Below are 25227 nucleotides of genomic sequence, written 5' to 3'. Positions count from 1 at the left end.
ACCAGTGTTCAAGACCACCATTTGCTTCCTGTGTAGACCGACTAAAAGCCTTTGCACACCAAGCACAGATTTTTGTCCAAACAATTTGCCCAGAAATCTATAAAAAATTATTTTATAGGTTCTTATTAACACTTCGCTGCGGATTCGTGGGGTGGAAAAAATATTTGGACGGACCTTGATGCCAGCAGATTTCTGCATGCGAAAATATACGTTCGACCAATAAAATCTAACAACCAAGTCAAGGACAATATGTGGCTTGAGATCGCTTTGCAGCTGGGATCCAATTAAGATGGTAATGAAGCTGATACCGGAACGGGGCTAGCCACAACAGCTAGTATAAGCATCAAATTTGGGGTCCAGAGGGAACCTAGTGGGACTCGAAATGTAAATGAGCTTCAGACCAACTGCGATCGTGAAGTATACTTACTAACGCACCTGCGTGGCAACAAAATCTGATATTTATAACAAGACGTCGGGACATTTTCCTGCTGCGTTTAGGGCAGCGACACTTAAAACACAAATATTTTAAGCCAAAATATGATCTTCCCTTAACCCTACCCAAGTGTTTTTTGTGCCTAAACATCAACAGACCTTAAGAAAAGCATTATCACAAGGTAAAGTTGGAATCTAATAAAACAAAGTTTCAGCACATCCGTGGTTTGGAGAAATGTAAAATCCCATTTATTCTGGTGACTGGGTTGAAGCTGTAAGGTTTCGCTGTATGGCAGCCCTAAACCCTAAGAACCCACCACTACTATCTTATTAAAAGGTGAGCCATCTTTGACTGTGAGGCAGGACCAGCATTGTTTTTTTAATCCATCTATAAAGCTTTAAAACATCCTATAGTTGATCTATATTGATGGTGCACCATATACGGTACATGTAATAATCTGCAAAAGGCTTAAATGTGGAGTCACTACGGCTGTTTGAATGCCTTCTTTAGTTCTGTAGATTTGTAAATGCTTTTATACTCTAATTGTATGTGTTTATTACTCTTGTATTTAGTCATTTTTTTCAGTTACCTTTCATACATTGCATTTTTAGCAGTTTTTTTTGCTAACATCATCGTGCATCTCAACATTGTAAACGAAGCTACCTCCTCGAAGGTCTTCCGAGTTCAAATAAAGCTTGTAGTAGGATTCTCCTCTTTCCTTCTGTCTTTGCCAGCACAGGGAAACGCAAGAACACCCACATTCACCAGACAGAGCAACATTACTGCACAGCTCTCGAAGACAGTTGGGAAAAAACCCCACAGGGAGGGAGGCTGGAAGACGGATATCTGCTCACCTAGAAAATAAACTTCATGGAACAATGATCATACTTTCTCTCTCTGTCACTCTCTCTCCGTCACTCTCTTCCCCCTCTCCCTTCCCCTCCACGATTAAGCATTACAACTGTGTGACATCATAGATTATGCCAGGATTCATTGGTATTGTGTCTCTTTTCCTGCTATGAGAGACGGTATTGAATGTTCCCATATATAGATTAAACTGTCCTAGGGCTCTGAATTAGTTTATCACGTTGCTGAAAATGATTAGTTTTCCAATTTATCATGCTGAGATGGAGGCAAAGAGTGTTTTCCTTGCTCATAGGCCTGCTGATTTAAAGATTTAGTTTGTAGGGTTTTGGAGGATCTATTGGCATAATGAATATAATATTCATAATTATGATTTTATAAGTGTATAATCACCTGAAAATGAGAATCATTGTGTTTTAGTTACCTTAGAATGAACCTATTATATCCATATAGTGAGCGAGTCTGCCGTGTTGCACTGCCATGTTTCTACGGTATCCCAGAATGGACAAACACTGGCTCTAGACAGGGTATTTTGTGTTTGTTGGCTGTTTTAGTGGGCACCGTAGGGAAGGATCAGAGGAGGGGTATTTAGTTGGTTGGATCTTTAAAACTAACCATCAAACCAAGCCGAATGCTAGCTTGTGCACTTTACACTACACTTTACTTTGTTGAATGTATAGACAGTGATCTTTCTCATGGCAAATGTGCAAGAACATTTACTACATTCATGGTCATATTAGCCTCTTGTTAGCTTGTCTACAGTTTTGGCATTTACTAGCAAACAAGCAGTTTTTCATGCTAGCATTTTGAGATGGTTACTTGGTCAGGCAGCAAGTAAAGAAGTTTAAACTACCATCAAGTTGGAATTTCCAATTAGCTACACGCTGCATTTCTTGTCATTGCTGGTAGCAATCTGACAAGGCTGCATCTGCATTTTTCTCATCAAGATCCATGCATTATTCCAGGGAAATTAGCGAAAGCACCCATAAATGCCCCAATGTTAAGGAAAGTGAGAAAAAACAAAATCCTGGATTTGTCCCTTTATCTGAATCTGCACCTAAGGTTAATGTGGTCTATTCTGGGTCTCTTTGTAGACACATTACTGTAAAAGTGCTTATTGTATATGCTAAAGGCCTATTTGCCAGCGTCGGATACTGAAGGAAAAACAAACTGTGATGACAGTGAACATTTTGCAGATACAGTCAATAAAAGAACTTGAACATGAATGCATGTTTCCTTGTTATGTTGAAAACATCCTGTAAGCATTATTTTCAAAAACACACCAGCTGACGCAAATCAGCCGTATATGAACCTTAGTTCTTAAGAGACTGGGTTGTGGCGAATGTCTGCAAATGTTTCCTCTACCTATTCAAAGTCTCCAAGCTGATCAGCCTTCTGAAGCTTTTGTATGGGTGCATCTCAGGTTTGCGATCCAGAAAGAGATGCATGAGCCATGGAACAATAGTCACTAGTTACATCACACTCTACCAGCTGGCCTCTGTGCATGCGCGTGTGTGAACAGCAGATGACAGATGTGTATCCCCTGCTTGACTGCCTTTTTATCCTTTGGTGTAAGCTGATGCCCCTCATCTATTACTAACCAGCCATTTGTTCTCTACGGGGCATCTCTTTTTTGTCTTTTTTTGTTTCTCCCCCCTCTCGGTCTCCTCTGCCTACCTGCCAGTCTGTTCCCTGCCTCAAATGATACAGATTAAATGGGAAGAAACAGTAAACAGTCCCAGTTGTAGCTTAAAGTGACAGATGAACATGACGAGCTAAATTAAATGTGCTAAATCTTTTTAAAAATCGGAACACCCGGGACAGAGAGCTAATTCAAAGTCCAATTTCTATCTATTTGATGAAATTCCTTGGCATAGATCTTGATTAAAACAAAATACTTCCATGGATTGGCACAGAACAATGACGTTGAAATGAATTAAGTCGGCACATATTGTTAGCAATCATATGTTAGATTACTTTCTCTCTGCATGACTGTTAACTGAAAGTTCACGATCTTACTGTGATAAAGAGGATATTCAGGATGGTGAGTCAATGGCATAGAAATGCAAATTCCCTACTCTCTTTTCACATATGTGCCTGGTATATATTTCCTCACAAGAGTACACTTGTTTGTATGAGATATCCAATGAAAGAGCCCCTATAGCGCAGCAAGTGTTTGCTGGAATGCAGGTACTCGTCCTTCTCAAGTGTCTACTCATGGTGGCCCTCAAAAGTTTACTTGTGCGTTTCTTCCCTCATGTATACGTACTCGTCTTCCCGTAAGCACACACTTGTGCTCGCTCGCTCCTTCAAAGTTTCTGGAAAAAGAAAATAATCACTGAAATGACTTTGCATGAGCAAGTGAATAAATCCGTCTAATGCCAGGTTTCTGTCAAGGTGATGAAAAGCCCCATGGAGAGCTGTGTGAGGGGAATGAGGGGAGAGCGTTCAAGGTGCGGACCACATAAAGAAAAAAAGACTTCAAACTTTGGAATAGGCCTCTCGGTCCAGACAATATCACAAGGCAGTCGATGAATGAAAGCTTGCTCCGCTTCCGATTTATCATCCACCCCGACGCCTCTTTATTTAAACCTGTGAGTGTTTCAATCAATATCTTCTTTATTTACTATTCAGATGCTCTCCATCTAAATTTGGCAGGCAGAATAAGCAGGTACGAGTTGCCAAGGGTGGCAGAAAAAAAACATCCCCATTAAAAACAAAGTCGACTACAGAAGAAGAGAGAGAAGACTGACTGTGTCCGCAGCTGAAGACCACAGCAATCACCAAAGAGTCCAAACAGGTTGTAAAACAACTATTGTTGATCAGTACATACAGATACACCGCTTAGCAACTGTCTCCATGATACACTCGCCCATGCACGCTGCTTAGGAACCGTTTCCTCAAGACACAACACTTAACACACTTTACACCGTCGAGCACGATTGCCCGTCTGCAGTCTCACGCTCACACATGCTAGAGTTACCATAAAATATACATGCTGAGTCTGTGACTCAGTGGGGCACCTGGACAAGGCTGATTGTGTGTGTGTGTGTGTGTGTGTGTGTGTGCGTGCTGCGTGCCTGTTTGTTTCCAGGATCCACTGGACATGTAGAATGAGTTACTTCATAGTGAAAAGCTGCCACGTTTTCTACAACTGAGGTATAGATTTGGGCTTCAGTGTTATTGTTGTTGTCACAAAATGAAAGGGAAACTATTGAATTTTAATATTTACAGTATTAATGAGGTAATACAAACTCAGAAATATCTTTTTTTTTTCATAACTAATAAACAAGCTGTTCTCAGAGGAAGAAAAGGTTCCCCGAACACTGTTTGAAGCTAGAAAGGTGGCAGGGTCCGCCACATATAAACAAAGTAACACAGTATGAAATTGTGTTGTCGTTTTTGGTCAGCTTGTTTATTCAGTCATGAAAACAAAGAGAGTTTGTTTCTGTAGTTTGTTTCTTTGTCAATGATGCTCTTTCTCTTCCGATTAAAAATTATTCGCCCAAACTAGACAGTGCACCTTTAAAGGAACATTTCAACATTCCTCAAGCCCCTTTATAGGCCGTTTTGTTTGTTGTTGTTTTTATGTTATAGTTTTTGTACAAACCAAACTAAGAAGATATATTGCTTTAATTAGTAAGCTTTAGAGCCAGGCTTTGGACAGAGCCAGGCTAACTGTGTTTCCAGCTTTTATGCTAAACTATGCTAATTGGATGCCGTCTTTTCACTGCAAGAAACGCATCTATTGTTTCAAAGATATAATATGTAATATTTCCTAAACATGTTCAAACCCAGAGAAATCATATGGAAGATGTAGGTTACAATAATTATCATATTTGTACAATAATTTTGCCAATATACAATCAATAATGCCAAAAATGCCATAGTGTACAGCAATTTCCCCATGTTATGATGCTTATATAGTTGGTTTAAATCTACACTGTTTCATTTGAATCAATTTCCTCATCATCAGGACAACGACGCCTCACATGACCTCTTTTGAGCCAATCACACTTGGTGTAGGCAACGATGATGAACGTGATTCGTGAGCACCACTGTCATTCTCTCTTGTGCCCCTCAACACTCCTTTGAAGTGGGCTTTTGTCAGACTGATTGACTTATGGAGACCCTGTTCCATGCATTGTAGCTATATCATCCTGCTTTAAAAAACAAAAACAAACAAAAAAAACTGATGTGGGTATTTGTAGGCGTGCCAAAAAGTAATCTAAATTTGTTCTTGTGGTTCCAAAATAAGAAGATTTTAAGCCTCGGGTATGATGGTTTAAAAATTCCCATCTGGCAATGCTGCAGTGCATTTCAGTTTGGTCACCTGTTGCTTCCAGGGAAACATGGGCAACACCAGGAGCTATGTCAGAGTGAGGAAGGAAGTCCATCATCTGTAACTAGTTATCCTGTGCAGGGTCACTGGAGTAGATCCCAGCCAACCAGCCAACCCTGCCACTGGCCCAGCCAACTGGTACACCCTTGATAGGTTGCCAGTTCATCACAGTGCTGACATAAAGTAACAAAAAATTATTCACACTCATGGTCAACTTAGAGTAACCAATATAAACGTAAATAAAACTCAAACAACTCCCATGATCCCACGCTACTTCAAGACATCATCAAAATCAGAAATTGCGTCATGTGTCTTTAAAGCCAACAACTCATTGTTTGCTGTAGGCTGGCTAAGATTTCCTACCATGAACTAGAACGTATTTCTGAGGTTTTATTTGAGGACAGTACAGAAACATATTTGGAACAGCAATAGAACATAGTGGGGAAAATAAAGTCTATTAAATGGCAGAGGAAGCTGAGGAAGACCAGAAGCACACATTAGGAAAGAAAATCCAAATGCTAATCATAGCTGCAGAACACATAATCCAATGAGAAATTAGCAGTGTGTCTGCAGAGGTTGACTCCGTGGCACAGAATCAGACGACACGGACAGAAAGCAGAAAGTGTTGGCAAGCTGAGGATGCTTTCTTCCCAAATGACAGTGAAGAATACCACAGGCATCGAAAGCCATCACACTGGCCTGCTTCCACTGAAATAATTGACTCGTTTCATCTGATGATGTTTGAGACCGGGTCTGTGAATGATGCACTGTGGGCCCATTTCACAGGACTGAAAACCTAGCAGGCAGTCCTACACTGCTCTGTATTCTTGTATCCTATCCACTGGGGAGTGGACTGAATGATGATGGTACTGTAGTCAAGCAAAAGAAACAACCTTAAAGCAATAGTCCGACATTTTAGGGAAATCATTTGATGATATTTGCTGTCTTGCTAAGAGTTAGATGAGAAGATTGATACCACTCTCATGTTTGTGCAGCAGATGTGAAGCTTTAGCCATCAGCCAGTTAGCATAGCTTAGCATAAACACAGGAAACAAGGAAAACAGCTTATGGGACTCTGTCCAAGTGTACTAAAATCCTCCTAACAGCACCTCAAAAGCTCACTAATTTACATATTAATTTCATTTTACACTAATAAGGGTAATATACATTCTGACAATTAATATACCTTGACACAATATCCACCAACAATGTAAAAAAAAAGTTCAGTTCAAAGTAGTTTCCAAAGCTTTTTAATAAGATTTTTTGCTGTGCCATATTTGTGCTCATTTGGGCTGAAGTTGTACTTGACTGCATTCTGCTCGTTACCATCTGTTAAGTACTCGCTTGGCTACCTCGCCTGGAGTCTAGACAGTGATTGGGAAAACCCAGCGACGGTGAACTCCAACAAAATATGCTGGGATAATATGTTAACATACCAAAAAAAGCAAATGGACGTGATCCCTAGAGACGTCTGCATCGATCAGGCTTCTGAAAAGATTTTGAACAGAAGGAGTTTGTAAAAGCCGTTTCCACTTTTGATTGATGGACACAAATGGACAAAAAATGGCAGAATTAACTTTTATGTTGGAACTGTGTGGAATAGTGGAAGTGAAATAGATAATATAACAAGAGTCCGACATTCAATATGCACTTGAGTCAAGTGAAATCTATAGAGACTTTATTTGTATGAACTCCTTTAAAAGGAGATCATTTTCAAGTTCATGATTTTATTTTGGTTACTACTAGAATAGGTTAACAAGCTTTAATGCTCAAAAAATGCATCAGTTTTCTCATACTGTCCTGAGCAGCTGTTCTGTTTTAGCTCCTGTCTCTTTAAGGCCCACTCCCAAATACCCTGATCTGATTGGTCAGCTCACACGCGTCTGAGCCAGCACTGTTGAGCGCATCTCTGGTCGGCTCTGTTGCGTCTTCAGCTTCCAGTTAGCATACGTCCTACTGTGAATATAAGCATAAATTATGCAAATGTGTGACATGTTGACATAGTGTGATGTCACAATGTCAAGGAATTTAAGGCGGGACTGCTGACGAGGCGTTTCTGGCACTTCAGTAGCAGTGTTTTCTGTGGGACAGAGGACTTCCTGTTTGCACGGACGCAAGCTTCAAGACCTTTTACAAAAACAAGAAAGCATAACAGGTCTCCTTAAAATTAAAACAACGCTGCCGGATTTGCAGGAAAATGTGTTTTGGGTTTCCCTTACACATGCACCCAATAAAATTAATGAGGATTAATGGCATCATACTGACCTAATATTGTGAACATTATGTGTTTAAGTGTTTGTGTGTAGCATTCCCAGAGTATGTGTGGGCGTGGAGCCATTAATAGTGTTCCACAGGGTTTTAAGTTAATTACAAATTGTGCCTTTTTGATATAATTTAATTAATATGCAAAGAGCCTCTTTGAGATAATTTACTTATTAAAAGCACATTATTAATATTGTGCATGTGAAAATGCTTAAACAAGAAGCCACAATGTGTCTTTCCCCACAACATGGCTCACAGCACATTTTAGCCCGCTTACCAAAAAGTTTTGCCACAAAATTAACTGGCTGACTTCTAAAAATTTACACACTTTCTCCATCAAGAGGATTGAGAGATACGGCCCGTAAAATGTTGAAAAAAGAGGAGCAGACGGTCAGGAAAAAGGGTGTTTTTTCCTGTAAAAGTTCTCATGTGTCGTGTCCTTTTTAAGCTTCCATCAGCAGGTACACCAATCTACACCTCTCCCTGGGGTCCGATTCCTCTCCGTCTTGCCTCCTCTACCCAACCAGCCAGCCGTTCATCCATCACCCATTCATCTCTCCATCCAACCCCCCCCCCCGTATCCATTCATCCATGGAGGACAGAGGACAAAACCGGAGAGGAGAGACAGTTCAGGGGGACAGAGAAGAAGAAAGAAAGGGAGGGATTGGCAGAGAAGTGATGGAAAGAAGAGAGGAGAGGAGTAAAAGGAGAGGATTGTAGAAGAGAGACAGTGTGACCTTGTGTTAGATTGATGTATCTCTGGAGAAAACGGATTGTAGACCCGCTCGCACACACACAAAGGCACACATACACAGGCGCAGGCTCGGAGCTGTAGGGATCACCACTTTGTCACTGTGCTGGCTTATCCATTATCCTGACTCTCTCCCTCTCTCGCGCGCTGTCTCTGCCTCAGTATGTCAGGTCTGTTCCCGACCGGAACAAGGCTGAACACAGCTGACAGGAGTAGTGGTGGTAATCAGAGGGTAGTTGTTGTGAGGACACATGGTGGAAATACATAAACACTCCACCGTAACCCCAAACGCCCTTACGGTAGCCATGCAGCAGCTAGTAGTACCAACATTGCTGCCTGTACGTATATCCTGGATTTTGAAAAGATTAAACTACATATTTGAAAGGAAAAGTTTGACAATTTAGGTAAAGCATTGCCTTGCTTTATTTCTGAGGAGATGAGAAGATCAATGTCTATCTGCTTTAAAGGCCCCCTGTGGAGCGTTTAACCTCTAGCAGTGTTAAACAGCAATGTTTAAAAGAGACGCATTAAAAAATCTCTTTCCTCTTTCTGTAAAACTTAAAAGTCTTTTTAAAAGATTCATCTTGAACTCCGGGGTGGTTACATCCAATCAAATGTGATCAGGGGTGACTTGCTAAACCTGCCCATCGTATAAAACCACACTTGACTTTTAGCTAGTGTAGCGAGCAGAGCAATGTCGGAGTAGAAGTTTTTTGGTTTCAGCTAGCAAAAAAACAAAAACAAACTTGGTTTACATTTCCAAAGAATGTTGTTAAGCTCCATTTTTTTATCCTCCTCCTCCTCCTGATGAAGCATCGTTGGTGAGGGAAATACGAACACAGCTAAACTACGTATCAGTCTTCGCTAACAATCAGATCACATCTGAAGGATTTAATAAAAAATAAATAAATAAAATTAAAAAAAAAGGTGCAATATGTAACAATCAGCCACCTACCAAAGTCATGCTCAAAACATATAGCATATCACCAGACTACCTGCTAAGGGCTGCTAACTGTAGCAGCCCATAGCCAGTCAACTCGGTTAGCATGCTCACTTCAGTAGCTACATTGCAACACGATACATAGACAACATAATGTCAAACTGTTATTCCCTCACAATCTGTTGATCTGTATTTAATTTTACATATACTTACATATTGTATATACACACACACACACACACACACACACACACACACACACACACACACACACACACAATCTGTCTTAGTGGCACTGTGAGCGCACACTTGACCGACAGACTATTCAAATATAGACTGAGGTACTTGAAAATACAGTGTAAAGCCTATACGTGTGTGTCGAGGACAAAGTCTCTGGTACAATTTGTTGACTTAATGCAATACATAAGCTGTGGTCTTTTGAAAGGAGTATATACAAGGATGGCGAGAACAAAGAGGGCCATTGTGAGTGAAGTAGAGTAAGGGAAGGCAGCACAGAGAAAAAAAAAAAAAACAGCAATAAATGTGAGAGAGGGGAAAAGTTCTAGTAGCAGAGGGAGGGGTGGAGAAACACCAATCTAGAGAAATACCGGTCTGCTTCAGAGATGGGGGTACAACAGGGAGACGACAGAGGCTGATGAGAAGAAGAAAAGGCAGCGAGAGGGACAAAAGACGGTGACAGAAAAGATGACGAGGGAAGCACTTCACCTCAGATGAAACATCTTACAACAAAGGAAAGCCGTAATAAATATTAAAATCACCTTGAAAACTTCAACTCCACCCACATCCACACACCGACACACACCGACACCCTCACACGCGCTGACACACGCACAAAATACACCATAAATCTGCACTAGCAGCACACCACACTGGGATGATTGACAATAGCAGTGCAGCAAATTTCTCTTAAGCACATATGTGTCCTCCTTTATCACACAGGGATAGACACAGTAACGTGAACACCTGCACAAGCTAATAGAGTTTAACAAGAAGGAAATCAATACCTCCCTGGCATAGTCATATTGGACATGTTTTGTTCTGTTGTTATACGGCTGAAAATTATGGAAGTTGAGGAAGCTCAAGTGGTTGTTGTCGATGATCTGGCTGCAAAACTTGTCCTAAGAATAACCCCAGATGCTATCTCTAATGTTATGAAATTGCTTCAAAGTACAATTAATTACACAGATATCAGTAAGTGATATTTAAAACTATAATTGGAGCACTCTGGGTTGTTCTTTTTCAGAGATGTGGGCAGTGAATCAGAGGTCGGGAACCAGGCGGGCAGGCAGGCGAGGATTTTTGGAAGGAAATACCAGTCAGACAATCGATACATACAGTAAAGGCCAAAGTGGCCCCAGTGAGTGCTGGATAATGAAGGAAGCATTATCTAAATTTAAGTTCTGACTTGCTATTTATTAAACAATACTGAAGCTATTCACGTAAATCTTTCATACACTTTTCCAACACTGATGCATCACAGTTGGATTAATATTACAAAACGTGCAGTGAAGTAAAGATAAATGTGTGACTAAATTTAGGTTCTTATCACATCAATTAAAGGCGCCCCATCAGGTTTTCCCTCACTAGTAGCGTTATAGTGTGTGTGTGACTGAGTTGGTTCAGTTTGCAGTCTCTGCTAGCACGCACACCATGATGCACATGAAGAAGATGTGATCCGCAAAAGGAGCAGCATGCCAACGAAAGGCAGGTAAGAAGAGGACTGGCTAGCTAGTAAACATGGATGTACACAATCATGCACATAAATAATAAGGGAGGAGAAAAAACTAAGTTGCAAAAAGGTTTTCATGCTGGTTGAGGTGGAAAAGTTGGTGCATCAATAAAAGCAAAGTGCGATGGAAAAAGACTTCAATCATGATGTACAGGAAGTACGGCAATCATCTTCTGCAAGGTTTAACGTCACCCTACTGGAGAATCAGCGCCACCTGCTGCTTATGTGATGAACCGACTCTATTATTAGAGCAACAGTTACGAATGGAAAAGAGCATTAATTTAAAATGTTCGATTGAAACATGGCTAGTATAGAGTGGCGCAGGTTTTTTATACCCACTACATTGCCGGGAAATGAGTTCGTCCCATTCTGTGTCCCGGTTGTCATTACAAAGGTGGTTGCTAACAAGTGGCTAAATGAAACTACAGAGGTTGTCAAGGACATTAAACATCAATACGCCGAACACGGAGACTCATCTACTCACTCCACTCTACAAGCTATTCTAACTTAGATTAGATTAGATTAGATTGGCTTTATTTATCCCACAATGGGGTAATTCACTTGTTACAACAGCTCAAGATGCAACAGTACAGGAAAAAGAATCAGACAAATACGCAAGTTAAATAGAAAAAAAATAAGATATTTACAAAAAACTAAGCGAGTGGAAAGTGATTGTGTAGGTAGTGCTTGAGTCAAACAGTCTAATGGCTTTGGGGATGAATGATCTGCAGTAGCGCTCCTTCTTACACAGTGGGTGTAAGAAGGAGCTCTACTGCAGATCAGTCTGCTGCTGAAAGAGCTGCTCAAGGCTCCCACAGTCTGGTGCAGGGGGTGAGAGGTGTTGTCCATGATTGACATCAGCTTGGCTAACATCCTCCTCTCACCCACCACCTCTATGGAATCCAGTGGACAGTCCCGGACAGAGCTGGCCCTCCCAACCAGTTTGTTTAGTCTTTTCCTGTGACTTACTTTCCAACTTGTAGATCGATCAGTTTATAGTAAAGCGTGTATTGTATGGTGTAGCAGGAAGCTTAGTGGTGGTGACGTTGATGTCATGCATCCGTGATATAGTTCGTTTATAGCATAATGTTAGCTTTTTACTTCTGGCGATTAATTTACACTTCAAAAATCATTAAGTGGTGTCAATTAGTCAAGACTACCTTGGTTACACCAACTTCCGGGTTAGCCTGCAAAAATATGTCATCACCACAGCTCTCTCTGTGACAGATGTTACCTGCTTACGGTAGATGCGTCTCACAATTTACCCGTTTATTCATACCCTCGCTCTGTAGAGCCCTACACAGCTGTGAGTGTGAGATGATTCACAGTGACACTCCGTAGAGACGGGCTTGTGAGCAGAAATCGGTTTGGGAAAGAGTCACAGTCACGCCAGTCACTGATATTTAAATAGAGTCGGTACATGTTGCAGAAAGCTAGCTGGGCTGAGAGGGTAGCGGTGAGAGGAGTGACGTCCAGAAATATAGAGTTGGCTATCTGGCTTTTATGTTATTGCACCCCCTCTTTGTGTTGGCAAGCATTCTTATCATTTAACACAGTGCAGCTGTGCCACATAATCACAGGCATGTTATCACAAACTGGCACAAGGTTTCATTGTCATGCAGGAACAGACAATCACACAGGTGCAAAGGAACACATTCACAAGGATTTAGGCATTAAAAAAACGAGCTGCGTGAACACAGAATCACACACGCATCACATTCAATGTATGACAACTCGAGCATGACTCCTTCTCGTGCCTTCTGTTGTGTCTTGTTCACATTCGCAGATAAGTCACATTCAATTAAAACAACTAGTGAAGCACCGCCTACACACCGCAGGCTTCAGCTGAATTCCTAATCAGAGTCAAGTACAGGAATACAGCAGAACAGAGGGTTTGCATTTTAGTCTGCTATTTTCAGATGGAGAAAGTTTAAAATGCAGCAACACTAGCTGGGGGTTTATGCGCGAACTGGTTCAGAGACAAGCGCTACGACAATATGATCTTAAAGGATAAGTTCGCCCAAAAATGAAAATTCTGACATTTTTCACTCACCCACACGCAAACACAAGCTCCAGCTTGTTTGTTGATGTTTAAAAAACAGCTGGAATAAAATGGATTCATACAGCCCGTCCAGGGTAATCCAAGTCTCTTGAAGCCCAGAGATCCAAAATTGATTTGAAAAGATGTTCTTTACACCCTTCATAAAGCCGACATCCTAAGTGTTCGTGCGCAAAGAAGTTGGTAAATCCAAATATTAGCTGTTGTCTAACAGACGCTGATCGGTTATCAATGCGTTTCACCTTGAAATACGACCTGATGTCCATTTTTACTATTCATTAGCAGTGAAATCTACCACTTGCAACCTGGAAACAGCAGTATGACATTTGAGCTTCCCAACCTGAGCGTGATGACAGAAGAAAATGGCCGCCGTGTGAATATGGTCTACGCTGTTTGTTTAGCTGTGAATCTCCAGAAATGTTTGGTGGAAAACTTGATCTGACTTGCCAGTGGCATGAGCATGAGCAAATAATAACTCAATTTTAATGTTTGGGTGAACTTTCCTTTAATCATTTAGAAGTTATGACAGTTTTGTAAGGGGGGAAAGACAACAAACTTTCAGCCCAAGAGCCTGATTTGACACATTGTGCGGACTCTCACCCTGAGATCGAGGCTCATTAAAGATATACCGGTAGCCTACTCTTGTCACCAGGGAAACCAAAAGTGAGCAAAAATAGTTTTACCTTGGGACCCAGGCTAATTAAAACATACTAGTACTCTTGTCATGTGTGGGTCCAGAAAGCTAAAACCGACTGTTCGTACAGGGACTCGAGCTCATTAAAAACACACCAGCACTTGTGTCACGAGAGGACCCGAACTGATATTGTATGTCATCCCCGAAACTCCAGGCTCATTAAAACCTACTATTCCTGTTATGCACAGATCCACCTGAATAACGGCTGTTTTTTGTTTGTTTTTAGACCCTGCCAAAAATTTCGGAAACTCTCACAGGTGCAGCTGAAAGCAAACGGACATGCGTGATAAGGAGGAAAAAAAGGGAATGTATGAAGGCAGGTGTCCAGGAAGAGCTAAAAACCTCACTGAACCTGCACTAAAAACCTGTGTGGACACACACTTGCATGCTTACATATGCTCCGCATCTACCGCTGCACATAAGCGTACACATTCACAGGCATTCACCTTTGGCTGCAGCCCCTGTCAACTAAATGCCAACCATATAAATCTCAAGGACTACGAGTTAAATGCAATATTAATATTCTGACAAATCGAGCAGGAAGTCAGGAGAGTATTATGCTGAGCTCTCCCATCGGCGATGACTTCATTTCTGTCTTACCTTGCTTCAGTTTGCTCCCACATCAGGGATTTTTTTCAACATTAAAATATCCTTAGCACACTTTTCTTTTCTTTTTTTCCCATGATCCATTACTACTATTGCAGATTTTCTCACATTGTGAAGTAAGACAAGAAACACTGTAACACACCAGGGCTGCTACACAGATCATTCCAGACTTTGATGTCCACCCAGACATTTACACTGCACGTTTCGTTCAAATCGTGGTGTTATTTCATTAGTTGGTCTGGTGGAATTTGGGGATATAGATCAACCTCTGTGTTAGCATGCTAACACAAATAATAATATTTATGATAAATAATAATAAGAGAGTTACCATAATTCATCCTGACATGAACATGGATGTCAGTACCAGATTTCATGGCAATCCATCTTGTACGGTTCATCCTCTGGGGACCATGCACGACTGTACTAAATGTACCATCCGTCCTGTAGATACTGAGATATTTCAGGCTGGAACTGACCAACCAACCGCCATATGGATGGACATTGCCATCCCTATTCACTCTGTGCTTGATCTGTAAATCCGGGGGTCCCCCGAGCACAGAGAGGGTTCTGCTCTGTTGGGTTCGGGGAGAGAAGAAGTCACAGAAAGGGGGGAATAATATAATCAGGGCTGAAAGTTTTATTTATCAGGACAGGTAAGCATGCTAAGAAACCGAACTAAGTGAAATGTTCTGTCTGTCCGTCTGTTTTCCTGTCCATTGATCAAATCTCCTCCTCGCCACTTCAGTACCGTGGACTACGTACGCACACACTAATTCAGCCATAAGCTCTTTTCACCATTTCACAGCACAAACGCCCACTTGCTTGTGTGGGGCTTATGCAAAAATATTCATACAGCAAAAAGCATTAATCCACATGCCAGCATAGCTCATGTGACCAATGTAAAATGCATACAAAAGAGGCGAACAAGCAATTTACGAGTAACTTCAATGGGATGAGGAGAATGACAGCGCAGGTAGCATTAAATATTACATGAGATGTATTTACAGATTTTGTTAGTGACGAAGGAAATGTGGCTGGAGAAGGATCCAAGACAAATTAAGCCCTGTTTTTACCTCCCTAGAAGTTAAGCCAACAGATATTGTATGTAAGGTCTTTTTTTTCCATCAGCCTTTGGGATTTTTAACAAACTGTGATTTGGCCTGTTAGAGCTGGTTGTGTCTCCTGGTGTCTGGCTCTGACAATGAAAGCAGTGATGCTGGCATTTGTGCTCGGGTTTATTTATGCATTTATTCTACTGACTGCCATTTTTAATCATTGTTGTTCAAAAAACATGTTGAAACATGGACTGAGGAGGATCCAGTCCCTCTAGATATAAAAGGCTCATTCTATGGTAACAAAAGCACAATGATTCTTAGTTTCAGATGATTTAACACCAATGAAACATAATTATGAATATTATATTTTTAGATCCCCCTAAAACCTACACCCTGGACCTTTTGTATAGAATAAATTATTACATGATTTATTATTCAGTAGCTAACAATGGCACAAGCAGAAAGTATTAATGGTATATGGGTGGACAAAAATAGATGTGTAATGGAATAAGAACAGGAAAAGATGTAAATGATATACTAAAAGGTACAACTGAAAATTGTTTTAAATGAGACCTAGAATCCCTTTTTTCCCCCTTTCCTTCAGTGTTTTATATATTTCCGTTGAAAAGGTCAAAATCCGCACCAACAGAAGCTCCTCTCTCCCACAGAAAACACTGCTCCTGAAACGCCGCGTCAGTAGTCCCGCCTTTAATTCCATGACTTTGTGACATCACACTACATCACCACGTCATACATTTGCATATTTTATGCCTAGTGGCTAGTTTGAGATGTAAAGATTGATTTAGCACAGCTGCTCTGTTTTTTTTAGTAGCGCTGGCTCAGGCATGTGTGAGCTGACTAATCAGAGCAGACTGGGTATTCAGGACAGTAAGACATGAAGACAGTAAGCTAAAACAGAGCGTTTTTTAGACAGAGGGGGAATACAGTGCTGCAGCACTGGACAGTATGAGAAAACTGATGTGTTTTTGAGCATTAAAGCAAAATGAGCATAATATGTCTCCTTTAATACCCTTTGTCAGTTTTAGGTGTAGCTGTCTAATCAAAGCACTAATCATCGTCAGTCATCAACAGATATCACACGTCAGTGATGAATCAGGAAAATCTTGTGACCCAGCTGCTTCAAATGTGCTCACTGCTTAAGATAAGCCTGAAGTCAAGAAAGTTATGTGCACAATTCTGACATTAAATCCCACCTGAGCAGACTTGATCCAACTCTGAATTATAAAACTGAGAATATAGATGAAGACGGAGAGAAAAGACAAGTCAAAGACAGAAACTGTGAGTGAAAAAGAGATGGAAAAAACACTAAAGAGTGCCTTTACCTTCGGTGTCTTGGCCGAGACAGGTTGATAGGAGCAGCAGATAAAGAACTCCTGTTCCCATTATACTCGGCCATTTGACCCGGCCCCATGACAGTGGCCCCATTAAGTGCGTCCTAACCATCTTCAGCACCATGCTTCACCGAGCATCCAGCTGCAGAGAGGAGGAAGAGGAGGAGGAGATGGGAACACATAAACACAGGTCAGTCATGATCATTCACCTCATTTTCGGCTGCAACATTAAAAGCAGTCATTTTCATGTACTTCCTTTTGAGGGGCTGCGCCAACGGTGCTCAGGCTTTCAGGGAACGGCGATGTGGAAGCGCACATTAACACACTCACAAGATGACATCTGCCACTGAGAGAAACAGCCGCGCCAGTCATAGAGAGTTGATGTAGCAGAACTGTATGCACTTTCCCTCCAGAAGTGAGATTTGAATGAAAAGATGCTTTCCATATTGACAGCGCACTCCATTACATCCCTCAGGTGAGATGCCTTCATAATCTAAACCTCAGGTGGCGTTTAATATTCATTTTGTGGCTGCACATCTAGGCCTCTTCCTCTTCCTCTCCAATCGAAATCTTTGATCAATCATCTATGTGCTCGGGCATCAAAGTGAATGTGTCACAGGAATTGTCACCACAATGGAAAATATAGCAACTTGTGGATGATGATAGAGAAGGAAATATTTTGTGTTATAAATGCCCACAGTAGCAACGGAGAGAAATGACACAGCTGATAATACATTGCAGATGCTTACAGAAGAGCGAGTGAGATAAATATATTACGCTGAAGTGTGTGTTAGTGTGCAGGTTTTGTGCGCGTGTATCACTTAAGTTCAGACTAATTAGGTTAAATTTTTCAGGGAGAGTTGTAGAGCTGAGGGGAAAATACAAGATTTCTTTGAAGTTCTCAGTCAAAGAGACGTTCGAGTTCTGTCTGAAATTGCGCGTACGTGTCTATAAATTGGTCTTTTGATTGCTTGTGGTAAGGCAGCCCAAACCCATCTGGCATCAATACTGCCCACTTACTCACACAAATATTTAAAGTGAGTCAAGATGACCTACAAGAGAGAACATCTTTTGGCTCTCCACAAAGAAAATGTTTCCCCTCAACCATCTTCCCAGCCAGTCTGGGATTTAAAGGGGCACAATGTAGTTTTGGAGAGGAAATCTCTTCCATAACTGAAAAAACAAGCTGTTCTCAGAGGAAAATAAGGTCCCCAGAGCACTGTCTGAATCTTCCTCTTTCTCTTCTGATAAAAATTTCATCCCAACTACGTAGTGCACCTTTAAACTGGTTACAACTTTGCTTCCTCCACTTCTAACTCATCAACCATCCAAATCCTCTACTGTGTGCACAGCGTATGCTACACTCAAATTAGTATGAAGTATGCTGATCCAGCAATTGATCCTTTGCTGAACAACAACGGTTTTGGTTTACAACTGCAGGAAATGAACATTTTAGATTTAGTAATCAATGTATTGATTTGCTGATGTCTGTGTGAGTCTCTGTATTTAAGTTGTGAGGAAGTCGGATGAGAGTCTGCTGAAAAGCCCATTCTACTGAGGAAGACATGATCTGCACTTGAATGTATGACAAGCAGTGATGGAAGGTAACTAAGTACATTTACTCAAGTACTGTACTCAAGTACAACTTTGAGGTTCTTGTACTTCACTTGAGTATTTCCATTTTCTGCTACTTTATACTTCCATTCCAAAACATTTGGAGGCAAATGTAATACTTTTTACTCTAACTTTAGTTACTGGTTACTTTGCAGATTACATACTGCATCAGAGACAAAGTAGCACATTTTTAACTACATTTATTTAATCCACAATTGGATAAAAAAAAACACTGATTCTGATAATCAGAAAAATGCCGGATATCAGATCCGATCATTCAGTCGATAATGCCAACACCAAACAACACTGAGAATAAAGTTTACACACACATGTAAGTGTATGTTTAATTTACTTTTACTTGTAGTTTTGATACTTAACTGCATTTATTGCCCCAAAATTACTTTTAATACTAAAGTACATGTCATATAAGATACTTCTACTCCAGTACTATTCCTATAGGTGACTACCAAAGTAATATTTTAACACTCTATCTTTACTGTTACTCAAGTAAGACTGTCCTACTTTTTTACAACACTGATGTCGAGGCAATCTGAAAGTCTGGAGAGTCTCCATGCGGCATGAAGTAAAGAGATTTGAGTCATCACATTAGTCTGCAACTCTTCACAGATTTAGCAACTCTCAAAATCCAACCAGAATAATTGCCTTTACACAATCGTAACTAATCCTCACTAATTAATAAGAGCAATACCTGGTACCTGAAGGGTTTACATGGTGGGGTCTTTCATGTTGTCATGGCCATGGCAGTGCTCCAGTGTTTTCCCCTGTGTTTTCTTGTCTTTCTCCCTTCCCTGTGTTTGGTCGTGTCTCTCTGTGTGTCTGTGCCGTGGGTGTGACTTCATTCCCCTTTCCAATCAAGTCGTCACCCATCCCAGTCTGCTCACCTCCTCCAGTGTGTTAACCCCGGCTTCACTACTCCTTGTTGCTGGATCATTGTCTCAACTGTGAGAGTTGCCTTTCTGATTCTTAGTTTACAATTACCGATGTTATTTCTATGTGACTCTGGATTGCCTCATCTGCCTGCCTGTCTGTCTGCCTGCAATCCCTGCAAAACAGCTCAGAAAGACCCTGTCCTCGCCTTCATCTCTGGTACTTCAATAAACACTCTTATTGCTTAATTCCGTGTGTCTCTGTCTGTTTCTGGGTTCACCTTGCTGCATCTCGACACATTTTACATTTTGTTACAAAACCAAAAGCACAAGAAAAAAAGTATAAATGAAGGATTAAACAGTGATTTAAGTCTGTAGTATTGCTCTGATTAGTTAGTGACTAGGCTAGTTCCAAGTTGCCGAACTGTTCATTAGACTATAGCTACTGTGTAGGCTAATTTTGTGAAGTACATTGCACACAGTGGACCATTTATGTACAGATTATGTGCATCTCCAAAACACTTTAACAGGCCACTTGTTTTAAAACAAATCAACTACATCATAGACAGAATTTTCAACCACCTGAAAGAGTTTTAGTGTTAGCATTAGCTTATGCTAGCTGTCAAACTGAAAAAAAAAACATATGTAAAAATTGCACCCGTTTTCTGTATACTGGAAAATCTACCACCGCTATCACTATAAACTGCATGAGTGCTGCTCGAGAACAGAAAGTTTGACAGGCGTAGCAGCAGTAATTAAGGGAGGGGCTTAGCAGACAGTCAATTACAAGCATTCAAATTGGAAATATGTAATTATGTCTTTAAAGTCAAATCATATTCTGTTCAAAATAACTAGAACTAAGTTCTATTTCTCTTCACAGCATGATTCATTTGATATACCTAAATTAGTCAAGCTACAGTGCTATGGTATGTAAACACCTTAACCTATTTAGCATGTTTTTGTTCCAGTCCCCATGGCAATACTGAGAATATTCTTTATTCTACAGATAGAAATGATCCTGATTGAGGCTATAACTGAGGTCTCGCCGCTCTTATCCAGTAAAGACAACATTAACTGCTTCCCGTCACGCAAAATCTGCCGCCTGTTTAATTAGAACTGATTTGTGAAGTTCCCATGGCAGAGATTACTGACAGAGTCAGATTACCACTGCCCTACCCCCTGAATGGAGATGGAGTTGGCTGACAACGAAAATGTAATTGTGATATTCTGCCAAACCCCAGAGGTGAAATCCAGCAGTCACGGGTGCTTGGGGGCAGCTTCATTTGAGGGACACACTTTAGACTCACAATGCCACGGTGCTGCTCTTAACCACCCTTAATTGAGTTTAACATATTAAACTCTGGTGCTTCAATCTATCCATAATGGTGTGCAGGTGTGGCGGGCTGTGATCAAGATGTAAGAGAGTGTCAGAGAAAAGCCCTGCAGAGGAAACTGATCACACCTCTGACATTGTGGAGAGGAGACAGAGAAGCAGATGGTATTTTTTTCTGTGGCACTGATTTTTATGAATCGCCAGGGAAGCTGGATGTTTATGAGTTCAGAACTTCTCAGAGGCCCTAATGTCATGCTCGCTCCGTTGATGAGTTTTATAAATAATTCTAGTAGTTTTTTAATAAGGCTGAGTCCCCGGGCGACTAATCTCTGCAATGGAACCTTTGGTAGTCATATTGCGATATTGGGGAGAAACTGATGGACACATGAGGCTTAGCTTGCATCACGGGAATTTGTGCAGGCTTGACAACGTATCAAAAATACATTAGAAGCACTAAAACAGAATTGGATTCTGTCCTTTGGAACTTTATCATGCGAGTATGAATGTCAGGAATACTTTATTCATTTGTTAAACGCATCAATCAAATCACCAGAACTGCCTTCTTCCACCTAAAAAACATAGCCCGTCTCCGCCCATCACTCTCCTTCTCTGCTGACGCCTTCAAGTCCAGACTTGACTACTGCAACAGCAAACACTACGGCACACCATCCAAACTCTTAAATAAATTCTAATACGTCCAGAACTCTGCTGTTCGCCTGCTCACCCACAGCCCACACCTGTGACCACATCACCCCCGTCTTCCAGAAATTACACTGGCTCCCATGATAAAATATCAACCATAAAGCAAAAGAACTGCATACCATTAAATAAATCATCTATATTGGATATCCTGTCCAACCTCTAAAACCCTACGGTCCTATTACACAACACATCATAAAAGGGCATGCTATCCATGTAGCAACATAGTCATGCATCATACCCACTTAATGGAAAAAAGCTCAGTTAAAAGCATATCATAACCAATTTTATCTAAACAAAACATAATTCCAACACCAAGCAACTAAAGCAAAAAAAAAAAAATCATAGTATTTTATGCTAACAATACAAATGATATGCCATATAAAAGATGAGCCTCTACAAATAGAAGGTCAAAAACAGTTGTATATAGATGGAATAAATACCTAGTGACATGCTTTTTGTGCTATAACATAAGAAATTCAAAATGGCACATTTGGAGATTCCGCCTACATTCAGTATGTCTCTACTAAAATCTCTTTGACTTTGCTCTGCTACACTTTATTAGCATCAATCCTGAAAGAAGGAGTGTTCAGAAGTTGTGCTCTGACTTCCTAGAGGTCTTGGGCTGCAACTGCATCATTCTGAGGGGATTTTCACTCCAGAAATGCAAATTTTGTTCAGTCGGGATTAAATATTATATTTATGCTGGGTACCAACTTCATTTTACTCTGACCCAGTGAGATCAACACTATACTGATGCTTACACCTCTGCAGAAATCTCAAAAGTGTTGTCTTTGTTTTGGTACCAACATTTGTCATATAGACCTTGTAGTTGCAGATATATACCCCATTCAATTTGGCCAAGCATTTTCCGAGAATTTAGGCCAAACTAAGCAATCTTGAGTGTTAGAACATATTGCTAACCATACCATTAACAAGTAGAAACATACAGATTCATACATATTCACCAGCGTACAGACATAAACACAACACTGCAGCTTTGATCAAAGTGATGCATACAATCTCAATGGATAGACACATGAAAGTGCATTCATTTTTTCTCAGGTTTAATTTTTCATAGCTTGTCAAACATCACTTCATACCTTTTCCAAATTCTAGCAGGCAAGTCAAATAATGAAGTTTTTATTGGAGTAGTATGTCTGATGCGTGTTTTACCACCTCGCTCAGTGTTGAATAGAACATTTGGAGTTTTGGTTTAAAAAGGTGAAAACCTTGGTTAATATTTCAGAATACTGTAACAGAGTTGTGGACTGTTTGACACCCAGTGAACCAAACTGTGAAACAACCTCAACTTGAACTTGAATAACCAATGACAGCAAGGGAGACTTTTCTGATGCAATAACCTTTTCCCCATAAAGCCCAGTCGCTTATTCTCACAACACTGATCTCTCAGATTGATTTTGTCAGTGATGAAAGAGTCAGTACAGTCTTGCTTACAATTGAGATTCTGTCGGTTTTAACTTGTTCAGAGGGTCACGCATGTTGTTGCTCTCATTTATTTTAGCTAATTATTTCTGCTCCTTTATTGCCAGATAACAGCTCTCTGTGAATGTGTGACATCCCCTACATAACTAAAGCTACATGATTGTATGTAGTTATTTTAACCCCAAGTATTATCTTTTCCTAAACCTAACCAAATAGTTTTGGTGCCTAAACCTAACCAAGTAGTTTTGGAGCTAAACCTAACCAAACCACAGCTGTATGATGACAATTATAACAGTCCAGAAGTCAGAATATGTGAACTGTTTGTCCACAAGCTTTATTTTGATAATCTAACCAGAAGTTGCACATTATGAATTATTGCTAACATGACTGCTGAGCCCTTCAGGTGCAAAGTGACACTAGAGTGGTAAGAAGAGCATCACAGTTTTAAGCTTAAGGCCACTGACCAAGCTGCCGCATTTGACGAGTTGGGAGTGAGAAAAGCTGCAAACAGGAGGAAGGCTGTTGTCTTTAGGCTTAACTTAAATTAATATTAAAAGAATTAATAATGAAGAGCGGAGGATTTATTTCCTGTGGCATCTGGAGAAGTTCAACCTGCCAAAGTCAACAATGGTCCACTTCCACACCGCCAGCACTGAGTAAATCCTCACCTCCTCCATTACCATCTGGTACATTGCTGCCACTGCCAAGGACAAGGGCAGGAGGCAGCATATCATTCGCTCTGCTGAGAAGGTGATTGGCTGCAAACTGACATCCTTCCAGGACATGTACGCTACCAGGAGCCGGGACCCAGCCTGGACCCCTCCCATCCCAGACAGAAACTTTTTAAAATGCTCAACTCCGCATTCATAACAGTTTCTTCCTGACTTCAGCTGGCCTCATCAACATTGCCCAGGACACCTACTGACATTGACTCTTATCTTGCCCCATGGGAACTGCAGGTTACATTATCATAAAGTCTCCACAGCTGACTCAAAAGTTAATGCAAATTTTTTGGGGAGGATTGTGTCTGCATATTGCACATATTCTTTATATTTTAAGAACATTTGCACATTCCTTTGTCAATATTTAGCTTCTATCAACCCTCCTTGTCTCAAACAGAGAACAGCTCTTTTCATTTTAAAAGCTGATTTATTTTACATATTTTAACATAGTTTTCATAGTTGTCATTGTAATTCTTTCTATTTCCTATTTAGGATTCTTCACTTTTTGCAGTACATGATTTATTCTTTTTCTTTCCTCTTATTATGTTGGCAATGATCCTGATCCTGGCAGAGTGTGCTGCTGCTTTCCTTTTTTATTATACTTTCATGAACTATATAAACAATGTGACCCCAGATAACTATTGCTCCTTATTAAATTCGCACTAATCACAGAGGAGGAAATGGAGATAAAGAGAAGCCGACAAGTGGAGTTATTATGCTACTAGAACTTTTAAGCTAGAGAAGATTGTGGGGGTTGAAGGGATTAAACTCATTTTAAGGTAATGTCCTGATAATGGTGATAAAATTAAGGTGTCCCAAATATTGGATAGTAAGCTTATAGCAATAAAGTTCAGAGGTTTGACCCTTGTGGATTTCTCTTGTATAACTGAATGTTAATGTTATTGGGATTTTACTTGTTAAATAAAGGTTTACAGACCACCATATTGTAGGGACTAAAAATATGTATGGTACCTGCCACTGGTCAACAGGACAGAAGCACAGTAAATTAAAGGGTAAAATCTCACAGTCAGCAGTTGAGTCCATGCAGCTGTTAGCAACACAGACATTTGTTTTTACATGACTTGAACCTGCTAGCATTGGCTAAATCTGGGGCACTGAGACTTCTGGGGTCATTAAAAAAAAGCAGCATTCTTGCATCATGCCGCATAACTGTCATATTGTTATATTAGATATGCTACTGAAACTTTATAATTGTGATATATCGTAGCCAAAACATGTCACTGAGCTTAGCCAACATTTTTTAGTGCTGACATGCTTTGACACATGACACTGGTCAACAGGTCAGAGGCACAATAAACAGAAAATTCTCCGTTTATTTGCAGTGCAATAACTTCACCTGCTGTAGTGGGGTTTCTACAGCTGTTAGCAGCATGGATATTTGTTTTTACATGAGTTGA

The 25227-nt window shown here is 40.5% G+C and overlaps 1 protein-coding gene across 1 annotated transcript in view; it reads right to left on the bottom strand.

Moving 5' to 3' along the window:
- Window positions 1-17232, bottom strand: part of LOC141015507 (protocadherin-15-like) — a 169969-nt gene extending 152737 nt beyond the window's left edge. The window contains exon 1 of the mRNA XM_073489602.1: window positions 17100-17232. Coding sequence (XP_073345703.1) covers window positions 17100-17232 — 133 coding nt within the window. The remainder of the gene's footprint in view (window positions 1-17099) is intronic.
- Window positions 17233-25227: the final 7995 nt, after the last annotated feature.

This window comes from Pagrus major, chromosome 20 (assembly GCF_040436345.1).
Source record: "Pagrus major chromosome 20, Pma_NU_1.0".
In the NCBI taxonomy this organism is placed as follows: Eukaryota; Metazoa; Chordata; class Actinopteri; order Spariformes; family Sparidae; genus Pagrus; species Pagrus major.
The sequence above is the reverse complement of the archived record's forward strand: the minus strand, read 5'-3'. Positions and strand labels throughout refer to the sequence as shown.